Here is an 18714-nt window from a genome sequence, read left to right as displayed (position 1 = left end):
TTTTTCCTCTTCATTTACAAGTACAAAATATATTTAACACTGTTTTATAAAATATTATCACCCGAAAGAGGTCAAAGCTTGTATTACAAAGTATGTACAGTGAATATTAAAGATGTTCTAGGAATTTTAACGAAATCCATTCAACGGCCTGCTAGCTAACTTTGCACAGCGCTTCAGTTTGAGAAGAAATCAATATTTTATAGTCTGTGGTAACTATCTACACTGTGATGGGGGCTATTAGGACTGAGTGCTGCAGGACTCGTAGCTGCTGTGTGAATGTGCTACAGTATGTGTGTGCGTGTTGGAAAGTGTGTGCGCGTGTGAGAGTTTCTGCACATATGTGAGGGTTTGAATGTGTTGCCTGCATTAGTTCGTTGGGCTATAGAGAACAGATATGCCGGCCTCACACACACTTGTGTACATAAATCAGTCCGTCTGTGTGTTTGCTTCTTTGACTTCCTTTCTCTCTTTGTTTTGTTGGGACATACAGGGTAGACTCATGACGTGGTATCTATAATGATCAGTGTGACTGAGGAGGGAGGCAGTTGTATTGGATCGGTAAAGCTTGTCCCGGCCTCATCTGTGGATATATTCATGTGTAAATAAATATTCTATAGATTCAAAACAGTTTAAAATACAGAGGAGAATTAACTTAGAGCAATTTAAGAGATTCATTTAAAGATATATGACACTTAATAAAGATTTTCACTGTAAAAATGCTGTTGTCATGTTGTTTTCATTTTGACAGAAATCAGGCATAAAGATAAAAGTAGTGGTAATGTTCAGCCTATAAAATAAAAGTGCACATGGTGACTGTGATGTCACACATCAGTGTGTCGAGTCGACTGCTGTTTTCAAGTCTCTGCATGTAGTTTGGCACTGTTGCAAATATGATTATTTTAGAAGAAGTGACCGTATTTGGTCAAAAGAATGAAAGAAGGGAGAAGAAGGCTGGGAAAACACAAATGTATTTATTTTATTTATTGAGCGCTTATATATATTTAAATGTAATATTTAAATGATTAATTTATTTTCATTTTGATGCAGGTTCATTATTTTCATTCTTGCATTTAAAGGGCACACGGTTTAAATAAAGCTGTCTTGTGACGGGCCACTATGCTCATATTTTCATGCAACACAAGTAAGAGAACACAGTTTCTTTGAGAGATAGCATGTCTTTGAGATTATGAAAGATTAACCTCTGACTCACATGTCACAATAGCCTTTATATCCAAGTCACATGTAAAGACCACCTTAAAGACAGGAATGTTGTGAGTGTGACAATAACACAATTGATGCTTAAGTTCATAATGGCAAAATCCAATTTCTGTGTTTCAATGTTTTTATCATTTGTGTGGTTGTGTGTGGTTCATTGTCCCCATAAATACAGGGGGTGATGGAGAATAAAGGCATGCATTTACTTTATATTCAGTGGTAGGTTAAATGTAAAGTTTTAACTTAAAATTAGTGAATGTAAAAAAGGAATTCCTTTGAAGGATTATTGACCTTATTTCGACTGCCACTGTACTTAATGAAGCTATTTTAGAAAAGGGAAGAGGTGAATGAATAGTTGTACTCGTTCAAGTTGATCCGTGGAACTATTTGAGAATTTTCATATTTGTGTGGTGAAAAGTGCAAATGTAATTGACAACCAATAAAAAAAAAGTTAAATAGGCTTACAGAACAGATGGCACTCATACTTATGCTAGTTATGCTTCAAAAACACTCTTAACTGAATTGCTTTTTGGCATTACCCATCAGTTTTCACAATTAGCATGCTTCCCAGCCTGTTCTTTAACATTACAGCTCCAGATAACTCTGTTGGCAAAGTACAAAGAGAATCCCAGTTTGTGTTTGTCCTGTGATGACGGCACATCCAACTCTCTGTATAGACACTACCATTGCACAAGCTTTGACCACAACAAAGTATGAACATTACCAAGTAGTTTTAAACTTAAGGGTATGCACATCACAGAAAATGACTTTTATATTGTGTAATACTCTTTGAATATCTTTTATTGTTTCCTCGCTGGTGTGACTTGTAGGCCAGCCCCAACCCAAGTGTTCTGAAAGCGATAACCTACTTCTATAGGCTTATTTTCCCTATTTAAAATGTATCTGAACTAGTGTTTCATTAGTGTAAAGACAAAGTGTGTCAGGGTCTTTGCTTAGCCTGATTTGTATAATCTTCCAGGGACTTCAGGGAGTGGTAGAAATCCTGACAACTATGGGCCACAGGAACCTTTTAGTTCCTTGAAAAGAAGCACCTAATGACCTTTAGTCGAAAAAGGGCTGTAGAGGATGGAAAGAGGTAATTTTGAGACTATTTCCTTATAAATCAACATATCTACTAATTCATTAGCTAAAAGCAACAGATTGTTTCAGCATATAGCCACTTCCTAGTTAACATATACCATTAGCTAAAAATGTAGCCTACCCCATCGCTGTGTTATTAGGTCCACACAGTAAACTTGCTTTTGAGTTTTGAGGTTATAAATTTATTGAAAAAGAGACAAAAAAATCTTGGCAGAAGTTTCTCTGTCTTGGTTGTCCAGAGAGAGAGATAAGAAAGAGAGAGAGAGGAAGCCAAAGCTCTGAAAAGGAAAAGAACAGTATGCACACATGGCCAGGGTCGTCACAGATGTTTAAATGTATAACCATAATAACCCTATGACAAGTTAATATCAGCATTCAGTGTATTTCTGGTTAAAGTAGGCCTGTAGCTTCATAGGGGCTGAATGCTTATGAAGCTGTTGTGTAGTGCAGGGTTTCGCAAACCTTTCAGCTCGCAGCCCCCAAAATAAGGGTGCCAGAGACTGGAGACCCCCTCTGTCCCTGAAGGTGGTTAAGGTAGCCTATTTAAAGGTAGAGCACATAGCCACACCCAGGCTCTAATAATCCTATCCAAAACTGGTTACAAAAGAACAACACAGAGACTGTATAGACTTCTTTTTACAGTCTATGGTATAGACTGAGATAGACTGTAAGGGCCTCCTCCATCTGTGAAAATTCTGGCACATGGCATTATCTAGGCCAGGGGTGGGCAACTGGCGGCCCGGGGGTCACATGCGGCCCTCGTCAACCCTCAATGTGGCCCTCAGGTCAATTTTTATATATCAAAACATGAAGAAAACTTGACAAAATCTGCCATGAAATCATGAAAACCAGAAATATGTCCATAATAATATTAGATCACTGGTATATGTTGAGATAAATTTGAGACATAATCGACTGTAATCGTTTTTGTATTCTACAATTTGGCCCTCTGGCAGTGAGAATTGAATGAATGTGGCTCCTTGCTGTGACCAAAGTTGGCCCATCCCTGATCTAGGCTATGGTAAAAACACCACCAGTGTAAAAAAACAGCAAAACAAATAAAGTATAAAAGCCTACTTTTGGAATACTTTAAGTAGGCTACAATTCGTTCTGTTTCCGGAAGAAAGTTTTGAAGAGTCGTTTTTGACTTTTGGTAGGCCTGTATTATCTCATTACTTACCAGGCACATGTACCTTTAAGAACAAGCTCTGCAGGGAGGTGGAGCGGGATTCAAACACGAAGCCCCGCCCTCCCCTCCGCCGCCCGGAAACAGATAGATACCAAACATCAGCCAGAAAAACAAAATGGGGGCATCGTTGGACACCCCAGCCAGGTGTCCTCTCTGCAACGAGCTGACAGGGGAACCGGTCACTCTGAAATGTAACCACCAGTTCTGCCAGCGATGTATCGGTGATTTGTGGAGTGTAACCCCAAACGGGCCGTACCACTGTCCGGAGTGGAAGTGTAAAACTGTGTATCAGACTCTTCCGTTTGGGGACAGTTTGACACGGATACCAAACACCAGCCGACGAGCCAAACCTCGCAGCACAGCAGGTAACTCGAAACATTATTATTATTATCATTATTATTATTATCATTATTATTGTTGTTATTATCATTATTATTGTTATTATTGTTATTATTATTGTTATTACTACCTGGTAAACTAACGTTGGCTTTGTAACCTTATGACGGGGGTCAAAAGTGAAGGTGTGACGTCATGTATTTAAGCAGGATATAAACATTTCAATATCGTCATTTGGTTTCTACTTACTTTGTAACCTTTTGGTATTTTTTTATTGAATTTACCATAAAAATAAAGTAATACAAAAATAGAGTTAATATGGCTAATATCAATTGAAAATGCCATTTTATCCAGGCCCATCTGGTGTTACGAAAATCTAATCTGAGATCTAAGACATATGCTTACAATGACCTCATTGAGTGGATCGGAGAAATGCAATTTCAACAAATCACCAAGCTAGTTAGTGACATGCTTAACGTACCCTTAGGGACACTGCTCAGTCTGAACTTACATCTGAGTGTAAACATGCTGGACAGTGTTTGCATTATTGTCTCAACACTGCAAAGTCCACCTTCCTGCACTAACCAGTTTTTCTATGTTTGTGTCCTTTTTTTTTGTGTGTGTAAGGCTCATCCAGTAATGATGACCAGAGCACGTTCAGCTCACTACTGGGGAGGCCCTCAATCACCAGCCGACTCCTTGGGAAGAGAAAGGCCAGCACCCCTGCACCAGAGCAACCTGACACAAAGCGGTCCACCGTGGAAGCTCCCTGTGAGTTGCGCAACGACACAGAGACTCCCTCTACTTCCTTTTCCGGTGAAACTGATGTAGCAAGATCCAAGAAAGCAGTGTGGCCTGTGTCGTCACAGTCTGGGCAGGGGGATGGGACATCTTCAAGTGTCAACTCTGACAGCAAGGGAGGGCCTTCACTTGTTGTACTTCCTGCAGGTGATGAGCCACATGACACCCCAATACTGCAGAACAAGCATAAACCAGTAGAAGAAATCGTATTAGATGACTCTGACACCTCCAACGAGCTAGATATATGTGATTCACCTCCTCTCGCAACTCCTAAGAAAGACACACATGTGACCGGAATTCAAGCATATCCAAAGAAACCTGCCAACTCTGATTCCTTCCCTGGGGTCTCAACTCCAGGTAAAGAAAAGCCTCTGGAGAAAAATGTCAGCAAATTGTCTCCAGTATTTGCAAAACATCCTGCAACTGCTCCGGGATCTCCAGGTTGTGTTGGCGTCTTCCCCAGGTTGGAGAGCAGAAATACTGGCCCTGTGCGCTGCCATTATTGCCCAAAAACTGGGTATCAGTCCGCTGTGAAGACCTGTCTGGTGTGTGGTGCTTCCATGTGTAAGGAGCACCTGCGACCCCATCTGGACTCCCCTGTCTTCCAGAATCACACCCTGGTTCCTCCCATGGACGACATTTCTTCCTGGAGGTGTCAGGAGCACCAAGAGATCAACCGTATCTACTGTCGGCAGTGTGCAGTGTGTGTGTGCACAGTGTGTACTGTCATAGGCTCACACCGCGACCACGTCTGCATCAGCATCAGGGAGGCAGAGAGAGAGCTGAGGGTGGGTGGTAACTTTACAGCACCTTACATACGAAAGATACAAAGTTACCGCTGCTCTAGTTCTGAATGATGTAAACTAGCAACAAAAAAGTGCTTTTTTTTTTTTAAAGACACAATATCAAATAATATAATTTTTTTTTTAAATTGTGTGCGCCTTTCTCCAGGGGAACCTGAAGGAGGAGATCAAGCAGCTACAAGAGTCTGAAGAGGAAGTGAAGAACAAAGTGTCTGAACTCACACAGAAGAAGGAAACCTTTAGAGTAAGAGTTTACCTTTTAGTTCTCACTAAATCCCACATGTATTCATTGCTAACCATTAAATGTATTTTTTTCCCCTCACTACTAAACATGGTGATGTGCATATTTCAAGTAATGATTTATCTGCACATTTAGGAGGGGGTAAAGTAACAGTATGACTGATTTAGCTGTGCTAATATATTGGGATTGAAGATTTGTTGTTAAGCCGATATAATCAACTGCAAAAGTGTTACAAATGCAGCCGCCTGTGCCTCGCTCACTGCATTATTTCTGCCTTAAAAGACTAAAAATGTCTCATACTATAACTCTTTAAAAAGTTTAATCTGTTACTAAAGCAGATTATTTGATCAATAACTAATTTAGGGTTGAATATGACATCTGCATGGAACACCTGGTATCAGGAGTTGTAGGTATGATTGGACATTAAAATTACAAAAGCAATCTTTAACAAAGTTGGGATGTTTAACAATGATTGTACGATAATATTTATTGAGATGTCCTTTTTCACATTTATTTTCTGTTTGCTCAGTGACCAACATATAACCATCAGTGTCCTCTTTCTTAAATGCAATGTAAAGAGCCTCTTAGGAACCAACTTTATTACACCATGTTGATTTAAATTGTGTCCGTCCAGGTGGTGTTAAGTGAGGCTCGAGCGGGGGTGCAGCAGCAGTATGGGGCCATCAGAGAGGCCCTGGATCAGGAGGAGCAATCTACTCTTAACTGTGTGTCAAAGGAGGAGAGTCGGGTTCTGGGGGGATTAGAGGAGAAACTCGGTCACCTCCAGGGCTCCCTGCAGTCAATCCAGCAGGGCCTCCACACGCTGGAGGGGCTGGCTGATGCCAAGGGAGACGAGCGCATTCAGGACCAGGCCTTTATCATGGTGTGTTGGAAGTCAGGAGAACAACTTGTCTATTTTCTTTTTTTTTTTACTAAAATACAAGATATTTTGAGAGTTTATGGACAGTGAACACTAACACAGATTTTTTTATCTCTCACTTGACAGGAATACAGCAAGGTAGCCCAGCTGTAAGTGACCTCCTCTTCTACTTTACCCTGTTTATTTTTGTATTTGTCAGATACAAGTACAGTGAAAGTACTGTCCAATGCACTATAAACTTCTCTCATCAAAAGGTAATTTGAACAACTGTTTAAAGCTGCTAGTGGATATTTTCATATGAGTATGAGGCTGATCCACATCTGCTTTTTCAGGTGGATCGTGGTTTATAAAGGGAAAGTAGGGAATGCACTGTTTTGTCAATTTGAATATTTGTTGCTGCCAATTTCATATTTTACTTTCAGTATGTATTCTACGCACTGTTAACAAATAAGACCCACAGACATGTTTTGAATTGGGACGGTTTTGATGGCTGTATTCAAATCCTGAATTGTCCTTTAACTGGCAGGTGTGTGACTTTCAGGGTAGTTTATGGAAATGAATGGGTAATATTCAAAATAGAGACACAATATCAACTGTGTGAATTTTTAAAATGCTGTCAAACAAAATGATAACAACAAATTTATGTTGGGGTTATGGCCGAAAATCTCAAGACAGGGTTATCTTAAAACCTTTGAAATTAAACATAACTACCAGCATGGATAGAGACTACAATGGATACAGGGGAATTTTTATGAAAACATTTAAGAAATGAAAAGTATCTTCCCCTTTAGCTGCAGACTTTTTACATTTTGAGTGTGTTTTTTGTGATTCACTTTCTACTCCGAAGCTTTTTGCAGCTTAATGATCATTTCTAAGTATGCTTGTTTGCTCATCTGTTTATGCATCCTTTACTTACATTGTTCTGTGCTAATTTGATTTCATCTGCTCGTTTCTGGGCAACAAGTGCTGCTGTCACCTTGTCATGTTAAACTGCCCCCTATAACATTTTAAAATGTCATCAATGAATTGGAAGTTTCATCGTCACTCTACACTTTTGCATCAGGGCGAGTAGCATGGGGAGCTGTGTGGACCAGTTGGGGGCTCCCGAGGAGGTGGATGGGGCCAGGCTGAATTGTCTTCAGAGGTGGACTGAGAAGCGTCTGGACACAGTCGTCATCACTCTGCCGGGGAAAGATAGAGACCTCTACAGACTGCTCTGTGAGACAAAGTGTTTCCTTGTCTCCACACCTGTTTACTTTGCTCTCACTGATGAATCACAGCTAATTACACCAAAGCACTCAATGCATTCTGTCGACACAAAGGTGGCATACTCAATTAGTGTTAATCTTCTGATCTAAATTCCTCTTGATTTTCTATCCTGCGTACAGATGGTACTGTCCCTCTCTTGGATGCAGACACGGCTCATCCCAAGCTGCAGCTGTCTGATAACAACAGGAAGGTGATGTACAGTGACGCCCAGCAAGTCTTCACAGAACACGAGGCCCGCTTCAGCTCCTTTCCGCAGGTCTTGTCCTCCTGCAGCCTGGAGAGGGGTCGCTGGTACTGGGAGGTGAAGGTGTCCGTGGATGAAGGCCGCTGGAAGGTGGGGCTGTGTGAGGGTCAGATAGAGAGGAAGGGCCAAAAGGACAACTCTCGTCTGGGCTTCAACTCGTGCTCCTGGTGCCTGGCCTGCGACAGGAAGAAGGTGGAGGCTCTGCACAATAAGGCGGCTGTCCCTGTGGATGCAGATGAGCTGCAGAGGGTAGGAGTGTTCCTTGACTTTGAAGACGGTGTTGTGTCTTTTTTCAATGTGACACCAGGGGGCAGACTAGCTTTGATGCACTCCTTCACGCACAAGTTTACTGAGCCTCTTTACCCAGCCTTCTCTGTATCTAAAACAAGCCTGGCTGTATGTGATCTGTTTCAGTCATAGCTCATACAACACTGGAAGTCATTTCTGCTGGAAATTTACAGAAATCATATAAGCGCTGTGCCTTTAAAAAACAAAAAAATCTTTCAAATATGCCAGTTTTAAAAATCCTCTTTGAATTTTAAAAACAGCTTTGTGCTTCATTTGATATTACTGGACCATGCAAGTATTACTGAACATCATGCACTATACAAGGAGGCAGCATTTACATTCCATATTTTTGGTATCAGGATTTTAATTTTTATATGCATTTTTAACTTTAGATTGCCTCTGTTCAAATTTACAAATTGTTTCTTTGACATCTTTTCTCCTTTGATGACTCTTTGTCTTTTTACAGCAATAAATGTCAAAGTTTCAAAAAGAAGTCAAACCTGCTCTCCTTAATGCTTTCTATTTTTTAGAAACTATCAATGCAACACGTGAGGTTACTAAAAGGTCAGTGGATTTACCCTCAGCAGATGACAGTTGCTGTGCTAACTTTGAACTCTCACTGCCTTCACTGCATTTTAGCTTTACAAACTCTTAAAGCTTCAACGGTTGCTTCAATTGCACTCCTCCTTACAAAGTCTGAGGCTTATTTGTGTTTAAAGGGGGTCTGTGTGCTTGACGTCATTTAGGAGGGATCAAAGTGGTGTTTACATAAACTAGTACTGGTTGAGCACCAGTGTGCCAGTTGTTCAGGAAAATACTGGACATGGATCAAGATTGGTCCAAACTTGTTTTCTCATTGAGCAGCTTAAAATCCTGCTAGAATTAAAAGTAGTATTTGTTCTTTTGGAAATGAGTGAATGAAAGACTAAATAGAGCAGAGGAGAAAAACACTTTGTAAACTGCAAGGTCTAAACAACACCTGCAATTACTTTTCCATTCTTTAATAAATACCTTCTTCCTTTGGCAGACTTTAATTTGGCAGGATTTCAGACACTTGAGTAACCCGAATCTACGAATCCACGCAGGTGCAGCAGTCAACCGTGGCAACAATTTCACACTTGCAGCCGCATGATCCAAAGGTAGTCAGAAACCCTCTGTGGGTTTTGCTTCCTTTCTTTCTTCCCCCAGCTGGCAGGAGAAGGCAGGATGCAAGACATGCCTGAGAAAGAGAGAGAGGAGGGGGCTGTAACCGTCAGGGACTCGGGGCAATTAAATTCTACTCTTCCTGTCCATCCAATGGTGTTTTTTTTTTTTTTTTTATAGAAATGTAACCCTTAAATGAAACGAGCTCAGGGCGTATAGAAAGATGGTGTCAATGGAATAAATTGTACGTGATGGAGTATTGAGACCTCTGACCTGATGCATTGGCTACTAATGACACATCAAATCAAGAGACAGGCTCTTTATTAGTGATCCTGTAAGACTCCCATATGCTAAAGGTAACCTGCCAAGTTTCTACTTGTCAAAATGTCCTTTCAAAATAGCATCCCCTACCTATTACTGGCTGGGGCAGTGACATGCAGTGTGCACTCAGAGGGATTTGCAAAGAATCAAATGCTTAAATTAGCATGATGGTGGCTTGGTGTACGGTGATGTATTACTCTGAGGATGTTTCTCGCCTTGCGGCTGAAAATTTCAGTTACGAAGATGGGAAGCTGTTAGAAAAATAATAGTCAATTTAAAATACCGTTTCTTTCTACTGGTGCTCTCTCAGGCAGATACAAACTGTTGTGAAAAAAACATTAGGGGGAGAAGCACAGGTAGCTGGTGCTATTTGCTTTTTTTTTTTTTTTTAATCAATACGTAATTAAGGGGATTCTAAACTCAAGCACCTGCTCAGATTAGTCCTGTATTAATTTTGCATCTGCAGGAATTGCAGGTCTCCTGAGGTGGATTCATACTGGGGCAGTACAGCAAGTATGTCAAAGTGGGTCTCATTTGCAAAAAGCTTTCCAAGTCAGCGCTCTCCTTTAGATTGCATGCTTTTATCTCAATTCATTGTCTTCAAGATGGAAAGTGGAGTGGCATGAAATTACAGAGGTCAGAGATTTTCAAAGAGTAACTCAGCGGCAAGCCTTCCATTAAGACGGTCTCCTTCAGTGTAGACTTTCTGATTTGTCGTTGACCTCGTGTCAGACTGCTCAGAGGCCGAGCAAGTTCAAGTTTACTTTTGTATTTTATTGAATAGACCATTTGATGACAGCCCCTGAATATTTAAGTTTGCTTTCCTGTATGGGTTAAGAAATAGTGACTGTGTAGCACAGACTGCTGTTCCTCCTTGCATGAGGACGTCAAAACAATTAGCATTACTCCATTCGAGAATCTGTCCTGAGCGAAGATCTACCGTCTGGAAAGAAATTACCTGAAATTTGGTCAATCGTAAGTTGAATGTGTACACAATATTTTGCAACAGGTTTTCCCGGGTCAAATTCAGCAAAGACACATTTCATCTCTGGATACTATCTTGGTTTGAAAAGGGGACAAAATCTGTTTTTTTTTCCCATGCAGCAGATGCATGTTAGAAAAAAACAAACTTCAGGGACTAAACTCAATCAAATGTATATGATAGACACACGCTGTACTAATTACAATTAAAAGAAAGAAAATATAAGTGATTACTTGAAATAATTATCTATTTTACCAGAGAGGAAATGTCTCTCATCTATATTTTAACATAACAAATCCTCCATTTACTTTCATTGAAATGATGTCAGCAGCCCCTGCAGCTCCCTAGTTGTGTAATAGAGCCTGCTACCAGAGCGATGCAGTAATTGGATATGCTAATTTGTGCACATCATTAAAAGGCACATACTTTATTAACTGTGTGACAGGACAACATCTTCCCCCACAAATCCACTCAGGGTCCAATCTACCAGCCTCTAACAGGAGGAGAAATGTTAGTAGTCACGCTAAACAAACCTGCTAAATGATATTAAAGTTTTTGAAATATCACTGTTGTCACAAGCCTCTTAATGAAACTATTTATTGATACTTGTCGAAATGTTTACACAGGTTTTTCAAACCACACTAACATGAGAACTATTTACCTATATTAGAAACGGGGCTTCTTCTATCTTTAATTGATCCATACAGGAGTACATTTAAATATTGGATAATTTGTATTATCAGCATTAACAATGGAAAAACCACATTGTAAAATCATGTTATCACACAAACACATTTAGTCTGTGTTGGCAAATTTGAATTACATATTGATGCATAGATCTTTATATTTGTTTTATCCTCAGATTAGGACAAATTCACAAAGGAGATCCACCATGTTGTCTTTGGGTGACATATTCCACCGGTAAAGAAAGCAAGTGTTGTTCCAGCAGTGTATTTGAAAAGGCCACCTTTTGCATTAAAATACATTTTTTTTAATCATCATTCATGTCACACTCAACATCTCAAAGACTTTCTGTGCTAAAGGGAGGAATGTAAATAAGTGATGTCAAATCTAAGAAGCATTTCAACAACAATCCACCCACCAAACCCCTTTAGATTTCTGGTAAGATTTTGTTGTGATTTTTTTTTACAATACCACATATTATAGTGCAAAAACATAAACAATGACTCTGTCCTTTCTAATGATGCATCAATGTATGTTCTGTGAAACACCTCAGTAATGTAAGTACTCGACTTGTCCAAGTACCATCAGCATTTTGCTCAATTTATACATACACACACACACACATCATGCCCTGAGGCCATATCCGTTGTTGGCATGGCAACAGGTGAGCTCAGGTTAGTGGGGATTCTGACGTGTGTGACCCAAACACCTGCCAGTCTTGGCACGGTGTGTGGAAATCTGAAACACAAGAAGTGATGGGCCTATTGTTGAGTGACATTCCTATTCCTTTTCTTTCACCTTTCCCCAGGCAAATCAATTTACTCTCAAATGTACCAGAAAGAAAAGAAAAAAAAACACCTCATGACTTTCATGAGTGAAGCTATCTCTGTATCCCTTCAGCCAGCCGCTGGTTTGATTAAATCCAATTTGAAGAGAAAAAAAGTCTCCCATCTTTTTGCACTCATGTGATTAGAGTCTGTCCTGGAAATGTGCAATTACTAAACACCTGAAAACATTAAACTAAGATTGCTGATTGAACAATTCATGGTGCAGTGTAAACACTTGAATTACAGTTTGTAATTTGTTCGTGGCAAAGTGTCTCTCCTCTGATGCCACTAAGTTACGTTGCCCTTCATCCATTAACATGTCAACACAATGATTCAGAGCAAACAGCAGCATCTATATCATACACTGTGTGCTGTCAGCTGTACGGTGCCTGTCTGTCTCTGCCTCCTCCTACTCCTCCTACACTCATACTGTACCCACCCCCACTCCTTCCTCGAGTGCCTTTAGCGTTATTTATTTATTTATTTGTCTGTCCTACTGCTCTTTCACTTGGCCCTTCTGAAGGGAAGGTCAGAGTGCAGGACCAGTGTCCTCCAGGACTTGGCTGGGATTCAGGGTCTTTTTCAAGGACATGTTAGCAGAGATTCTCGAGAGGGTGAGCCTTAGTTACATACTGTATATTTGATGTCTTTCTGCCCTGTAGCGTCTAATCATCTCGACTTTGACAGTGGACCAGTGTGAGCGTGACTGCACACCTCTTCTCTGTGGTCACCAACACAAAACAATCACTACATTACAAATACGCTCCAGGAAATTCCTGGCAAAGATCATTTTGTTCTTAAAACCATCATGTAATAAAGTCTAATCTTGTTTTTTGTTCTACATAAATGAATTACCTGGAATGAAATAACTTTTTGTCGATTGAATTACTCAGAGTTTGTGATAACTCTTCAAAGAAGGTTTCAAGCACATAGACCCCCTGGACTGCTGGGATCAAATATATACGTATGTCTCAACCTGGCTTTGCAATAAAATTTGTATAACTTTCATTATTTCATTGTTTTTGAAAATAATCCTTTTATCCAATCAAAAGATATACATAGTGTTGTTTAATAATCATTTTCAGGGCTAAATACTTTATGTTGGATTTATCCCACAAGGTTATAAAGATTGACTCAACCACTGAACCATCGGGAAATAAAAAATATTCTCTGTCAAACCTTCTGTGCTTTTTTCTTAACTTTTTGGCTCACTTCAGATCTCCCATGGGACTCCCCTATGACCTTACTTGGAGTCAACTCAAATGTTTTTTATAGCGATGAACTGAATCAGTTCTTGGAGCTAATCGTCCTGCAACTTCAATTTTTACACACACACACACACACACACACACACACACACACACATACTCGATGGTGTCTCATCCTGTCAAGAGGTCACTGTTTTCTACACAGAAATAAAGTCACCAGAGAATCCAATCTATTTTAGGATACTTATCTCTGTACTGCAGTGCAGTGATGTTGGATTGTTTTGAATCCTTCCTTTGTTTCAATGTTCCTTATGTCTGACCCTCATCATCAGATTCTCTGTCTGAAACCACACAGACTGAAATGCCATACTCAGATTACAGCAGAACAGTTACTGTGTTTGAAGGAATAGTTTAGCTTTTTTTGCAGCTGGAATTCTTCTCCCCATATTTCTCTGCCAAATAACGTCAGCGATCAGGTGGTTAGCTTAGCTTAGCGCTACGATTGAAAACCGGGGGAAACAGCCAGATTTGGTCTGTACTGTTTTAACCAGAAATCAGCCTTTTAACATAGTGATTTAGTGTCATTTTGACCTATATTTGTACATTAAAGGTATACGATATGAGTTTCAATCCAAGCTTTCAACATAGTCATTTAAGTTTTTCTAAATGTTCCTTAAATTGTGCTTAAACTGAGCGGGGTTAAGGCGGTTCAAAGATGTATGATCAAATTATGAGCGTAGTCATGCTTCAGCTTATTGAACATTTACAACCAGCAATGAACAATCACTAATAGACATGTTTACAGTGTTGCCAGGGTGTTAAGTGATGTAGTTTAGCTTTCTATTTACTAAGGCCACAGGGGGGAGTTCAATTAGGTCATAATACAGCATTACAGACATTATGGCATTCACAGCTTTGAGAACAAATAGGGGCATATCCGCCAACGCTGCATGTGGTAACTGCTACCATATGGATACTAAAGCATGCTGTAGCTCATCATTCTGTTTTAATTCTGCTGTATGAATGAACAACTTCATATTTTTTAGAGGGGAGAAAAGATGTAACAGTGAAAAGAAGACAGTCCAAGCACTGATATACACAGTTTTGCTTGTGCAGTCAATAACCGGCTCATTTGCATTGGTTTAATAATGTTTCAGAGCGCCACAGGGGTAATGATCAACGAAGCAGGATTATATCAACAGCCCGCCTCACTGTGCGTACAACTTCTGTTTTTGGAGGTAAACAAAATACTTTAGGAATACCATTTGGGTTTTTGAGTATGTCCCTAAGTATTTCATCCACCTAAACTATCAAAATGTCAATCAGGAGAGCTTTCGACCCCAAGCAGATGCACAGGCGCTGAACCATTATGGACTAGTAATCGCCTGACATTTCCAAACACAGCAGCTTTGTGACCGCAAGATGAAGGCCTGACACCATCAATTCTTACCCCACTGCAATCAGGCCTTTTCAGTGCCAAAGTATTGCATCCTCAGTGTAATCATCCAACATTTTCATTTCCCCCTTCCCCTCCTCCTCGGCCTGCTCTGAGCTGTCTGGAATGTTTTTCTCTCGCTGATGGAGACGAGGGCTTTACGCCTTCCCAGTAATTGATATATTTCTTTTTGAGCCGGCTGAAGGAAAAAATATTCGGTATGAATCATGATGTCATTGCTATTTTTAATAAATGCTAATAATAACAATTGCACATATTGCAGTCAGGGCATGATTGCTCCAGGTGTCTCCAAAGCTACAAATCATTATTGTGTGCATGGGTTGTTTTATTGTCTTTTTAATGAGCGGGTCGTTATTTTGGCAGATGCTATTTCTGTGTGAGAAGAAAGCCTTGATATATATACCGTATATATTCTGCGATAGTTCCAGATGATTCCCCCAAATCCCTCAAATGAAGCATCCTCATTAAAAATATCTTCAACGCTTTCACTGTTTATCTCATGTTAACTTGAACTTTGTGTTGGCCTATAATACATTTACACAGTTCGCTCACTCTGTTTTCTTCTCATGCTGTTGTTTGTCTCCCCTGAGCTTTCCCTGACATGTTTTATTCACATCTTAAATTCAGTCTCATTGTGAAACGTGGATAAAGTCTGTGTCCCTGTGGGGGAGCCGGCTGGCTCATTTAAACCCTTATTTTACATAAGCTTCACTACAAAATATCTCCTTGTATAAACTAGGAAGGTGTTTGATGTAACAAGATCAAACTGTATTACAATAGTGTTACCTGATTTTAGGCATCTCTCTTTTACAGTACAAGGATTAAACAAAAGTTTCCCTTCAGCATACTTTCATCATGATTATAGTTCAGGTGGTGTTTGCCACAAGATTTCATTGAAGTACAATAAGGTCCCTTGAAGTGCATCAGACGGGATATTCTTTGTTGAAACGATATAATTCACCCAGCACTTATCAAACAAAACACTTATTTTGCCTCCCTAAATCACCAAAAAGGACTGAAACAGAGAGGACTGTTCTATGGGTGCTGCAGATTTGCTACATACGTATGATAACCTTTCAGAGCACAACTAGAATCGTCCTTCCAGTATCGTTAATACAGCCAGTAAAATAATTGGCACTCAGCAGCTTCCCTTGTCAGATATCTGGGACAGACACATTTGGAGAAAACAAGGTCGATCTCGTTCACCTCTGATCATCCTCTCTTGGAGGAATTTGATCTTCTCCCCTCTGGTCGGAGGTACAGGCTGCCAGAGGCCAACAGCAACATACACAAACTTTAATTTGTTCCTCGTGCAATTAATGCACTTAATCTTCTTTAATCATTGACACTTTCAAGCAGCACTATAGCACTTTGTTTATACTGCTACCATTCCAGTGAAACTTTTGACCAACAGTGACACTTTTTATTTTTCTTGGTTGTATTCCCTCAGGTTGTGTTGCACTATCCCTATGTCTTTTCATCCATTGTGTTTTTTTGTCCACTGCTGTAAACAACAGTCTGAACTGAACTGATAACTACAACCAAATGAAATCCTTGTTTCTGATATTGATTTAGCTCCTCCTAAGGATTGTTCTAAAACACTCTCCAACATGCCCACAATGACATCAGTCATTTTGGTCAGGAGCTCTCTATTGTTTTAGCAGTTGGGAGGGACCCCTCTAAAATCCTTGTGATCAGCCTATTCTTTAAACACAGTTGACAGAGACTGTTCTAGCTCATAGAAGATAATGAGAACCTTCCTATGAAGTTATGTATGGTGATTGGTTCAGAAATAAGTCTACACTGATTGGAATAACACATGAGCCAAAACGTTGAGAATTATTAATAAGTAAAACAAGCTGACAGTGACCTCTAGATGGCACATATCCTCAGTTATTATAATAAACATGTGACAGAAAACACAACAAGCTATCTTGTTTTTTAAGTTATTGTTTGTCCCTAACTATAAGAATCTTTTTTTTTTCACTTCAGCATGGTATCGGCTGGGCTGCATATGGATAAAAGGCCTCTTATGTAGTTCCCAGGGCAGATCTCCAATGAGCAGTATACCTCAGAGCGAGTCCACAGAACTGCATAGTCTGCAGTTTGCTGTTTACATTTTACTATGTAGCCTACTCTTTCTTCAACAATAACCTTATGTCTCACTGTTATATTGTTTCCAAATTTATTCCATTGTTTTTCATTTTGTAACAGTGACAAAAAAAGGGCACTAGAACTTGAATTTGGCATATTTTTAACCGAAAAGTATATCGGAAGTAGTCCTTTCAGCAAACATTCTCATAATTTCATCCAAAATACTGTTTGAGTCAGAGATGATAAAGACATTGTTGGCCTGAAATAACATTTTCAAGAAGCTCATCACATTGACTTTGCCTTTAGCTTTGAGTGTGCTCCAAAAGAGGACATATCCTGCTCCATATAGATCAAGTGTAACTGGGGGGAAGAGACGGGTGTTCTCTTCAGCCCGGAGAGCAAGGGCAAAATCTCATATACCAGAATATATAAATACACTTACACACAAGGAACGTGATGATGCTGGTTTTTGGGAAATGAGACCTTGTCTGTGCTCATATGATCCCTGGTCTCTTACCACACTAGAGTCAGCAGACAGCATGGCTCCTTATAGAGGGAGTCTCATACATTAGTTTGAATGAAAATTGGCATTTATGCCTCTGAGATGCTTCATGTTGTATGTTCAGTTAAGCACAGAAAAAAAAAGAATGCCAATAAGGACCATTAACGGGCAAATGTTCCATCTTTCTTAAATTGAAGGGGACGTGACCCTCCTGTCCCCTTTGGCAATTATGTTCTTGCTGGCGTGCTGTGATAGACTTCAAGAGTGTCAGCCAGGGGTCTTGTTTCACCTCCTGCTGGGGAGGAGGGACAGAAAAAGTACTCTCAGTCCTCTATGTTCTCATCAATGCAGCGGCCACCCTGTCAGCAGGATATGAGACCAATCAATGTGCTCCTTTACATGAGAACATCTCTGATGAGCTGAGGATATATAAACCACTCTAGGTTGTATATCAAGGCAGCAGATGAGACTGATGCAGACTTCAAGTGGCTCCTGATTCACTCACTCTTGAAAATAAACCAGTTTGAATTCATTCACTCTGAGATGAACAGCACAAACCTAGACTGAGGAAATGTTTTGAAGCAGTAATGTTTTTGTGCCCATTGCAGGTCCTTCATCACCCTTTTTTTTGCACTTGAAGAGTTGAATTTATTGTGATTTGAAGAGTTATCTGCATTTATTTTTTCCATTTCCTATATGTGTGCACTTGTGGGCTTTGTGATTGATTGTTGAGATGTAATCACTGACAAAGACAACCCTGTTCACCTGCAAACAGCTTCAGATCTATTGCCTTGGTCCAGACCTTTAAATCCACAAACTCCTGTAAGATGTATTCTCTCTTTGAGACACTAAAGAGTAATCTCTTGGGTTAAATGAGCCATTGAGCCGATAAGAGCTGCTGGGAGACTAGCAATTCACCCGTCACTTAGCAACTGTCAAGCTGTTTTTCTGACCCATTAAGAATTAATTCAAATGAAAACCCAATTCTACAGACGGCATGATAAATATCAGCCGACATTAAAGTTAGTTTTGTATTTTCACTGCTCAACAGTTACAACACCAGGAAAACTTTTATGTTGGCGTAATAGAACATAAGTTTTAAATATAATTAATCCAGATCAACCAATATA

At 39.9% G+C, this 18714-nt stretch overlaps 1 protein-coding gene across 1 annotated transcript; it reads left to right on the top strand.

Moving 5' to 3' along the window:
• The first annotated feature begins 3593 nt into the window (after nucleotides 1-3593).
• si:dkey-29p10.4 (E3 ubiquitin/ISG15 ligase TRIM25) lies at nucleotides 3594-8860 on the top strand. Its single transcript, XM_061035670.1, has 7 exons — nucleotides 3594-3870; nucleotides 4469-5430; nucleotides 5594-5689; nucleotides 6321-6569; nucleotides 6693-6715; nucleotides 7630-7784; nucleotides 7955-8860. The coding sequence occupies exons 1-7, from the start codon at nucleotides 3621-3623 to the stop codon at nucleotides 8497-8499; spliced, it is 2280 nt and encodes a 759-aa protein (XP_060891653.1). The 5' UTR covers nucleotides 3594-3620; the 3' UTR covers nucleotides 8500-8860.
• Nucleotides 8861-18714: the final 9854 nt, after the last annotated feature.

This window comes from Labrus mixtus, chromosome 4 (assembly GCF_963584025.1).
Source record: "Labrus mixtus chromosome 4, fLabMix1.1, whole genome shotgun sequence".
In the NCBI taxonomy this organism is placed as follows: domain Eukaryota; kingdom Metazoa; phylum Chordata; class Actinopteri; order Labriformes; family Labridae; genus Labrus; species Labrus mixtus.
This window is presented reverse-complemented; position numbering and strand designations above follow the sequence as displayed.